This window comes from Acanthisitta chloris, unplaced genomic scaffold (assembly GCF_000695815.1).
Source record: "Acanthisitta chloris isolate BGI_N310 unplaced genomic scaffold, ASM69581v1 scaffold10399, whole genome shotgun sequence".
NCBI lineage: Eukaryota > Metazoa > Chordata > Aves > Passeriformes > Acanthisittidae > Acanthisitta > Acanthisitta chloris.
Window position 1 is genome coordinate 6,903 of NW_008693076.1, and position 1,535 is coordinate 8,437.

The 1,535-nt window shown below is 56.2% G+C and overlaps 1 protein-coding gene across 1 annotated transcript in view; it reads right to left on the reverse strand.

Annotated features, from left to right (window-relative positions):
* The window catches only part of FBLN7 (fibulin 7), a gene marked incomplete at its 5' end in the record, with an annotated part of 4,655 nt that extends 3,572 nt beyond the window's left edge, over positions 1–1,083 (reverse strand). Inside the window, 2 exons of the mRNA XM_009082936.1 lie at positions 303–473; positions 927–1,083. Coding sequence (XP_009081184.1) covers positions 303–473; positions 927–1,083 — 328 coding nt within the window. The remainder of the gene's footprint in view (positions 1–302; positions 474–926) is intronic.
* Positions 1,084–1,535: the final 452 nt, after the last annotated feature.

The window sequence follows — 1,535 nt, forward strand, 5'->3', positions numbered from 1 at the left end:
GGTGTTGTAGCCCTGATGCCTTTTCCCCCTCATCTCTGCTGCTGAGCTGCCAGGGAGGCTCCAGCTGTAATTCCCAGTTTCCCTTGAGGATGAGGAACCCTGAAGCACCGAAGCTGCAGCATCCATGGGATGTCACCTCAAGGCACCAGCCATGGGAGCTGCGGCATCCTGGAGGCGCTGGGGCTCAGGATCAACTGCCATCCCTCCCTGCTTGGTGCACCCCAATAATCCTCTGTGTTTAAATAAACCCACAGTATCCCACTCTCCCAAATGAAATTCCCAGAGCAGGCAATGAGCAGTACCTGCACAGTGAGGCTCCTGCCCAGTCCAGCTGCCATTGGCCTGGCACATCCGTGTGCTGGAGCCCAGGAGCTGAAAACCTGGATTGCAGGTGAAGTGAACCTCATGCCCCACCAAATACTTGTTGCCGAACTTCCTCCCATCTGCAGGGGCTTGGAGCGCAGGGCAGGAGGCTGTGAGAGCACCACAGGGAGGGGGATCAGTTTGGGAGGGGCACTGCCTTATCCTTCCTGTCTCCAGCTCTGCCAAGACTCCCTTTAACTTATTTCCTGAAATCTTGCCCCACTGAGGTTAATCCACAACATCAGCCTTGCAGTGAGCATCCAGCAGGGATGCTAGAGCTGGCAGGGAGGGTTGCTGGCATTTTTGCTTCCCCGCTCATGCTCCCACCACAGGACTGTGGCTTTTTTGCTGGAGACAATTTTCCAGCCCACTCACCTCTGGAATTCTGCCAGGAGTACTCAGCTCTTCCACCAGGCTGGAGAAGTGCTTGAATTCACAGCAGGAAATTCCAACATGGACTGAAGGGACTCCTCTCCATCCATGGAGATGCCACACCTCCACCTGTCACAGCCCTGAACATCGCAACCTGCCCACCCCAGGTGCTCTGGGGCCACAGGACTCACCTGAGGGTGGCTCTGTGGTAGCCTTAGCCAGGGTGGCATGGAGGGTGCTGAGGCGGCTCCTCATGGTGCGCAGCCCCTCAGCAAAGCGTGTCTCCTGCCCCTTCAGCAGCTGCTGCATCTGCCGGATGGCACCCAGGAGCTGCTGCCTGCTGAGGCAGCTCTGTGGGAACAGGGATGGGGAAGTCACTCTAGTCCCCATGCTGCTGTGCCACCCAGGACCAAACCTGCTCCCCATGGGAAGATGCTCATGTGGGAGCTCTGCAGCATCAAGTATTTCTGGGATTCCAAATTTTGTATTTTTTCCCTCAATTTATTCAGATTCAGGAGTTTTTTCCACCTGGCCAACAAGTCCCCAGCTTATGCTTCCTCCCTGGAATCTACCCAGGTGACGCTGTGCTCTGGGCAAGGCTGGGAATGCTTTGGGAGAGATGCTATAACTCATGTTTCATCCTGCTGGAGCTAAAGCCCTGTCCCACTTCCACGTGACAAAAGAAGAGGAAAACAGCTGTCTTGTGAGCTCTGCCGGGGCCAGGAACACTGGTGGGACTCCTGCCTGCAAACCGATCGCTCCCACGGGACTGACTCATGCCGGAGACGGGCACCGTTATT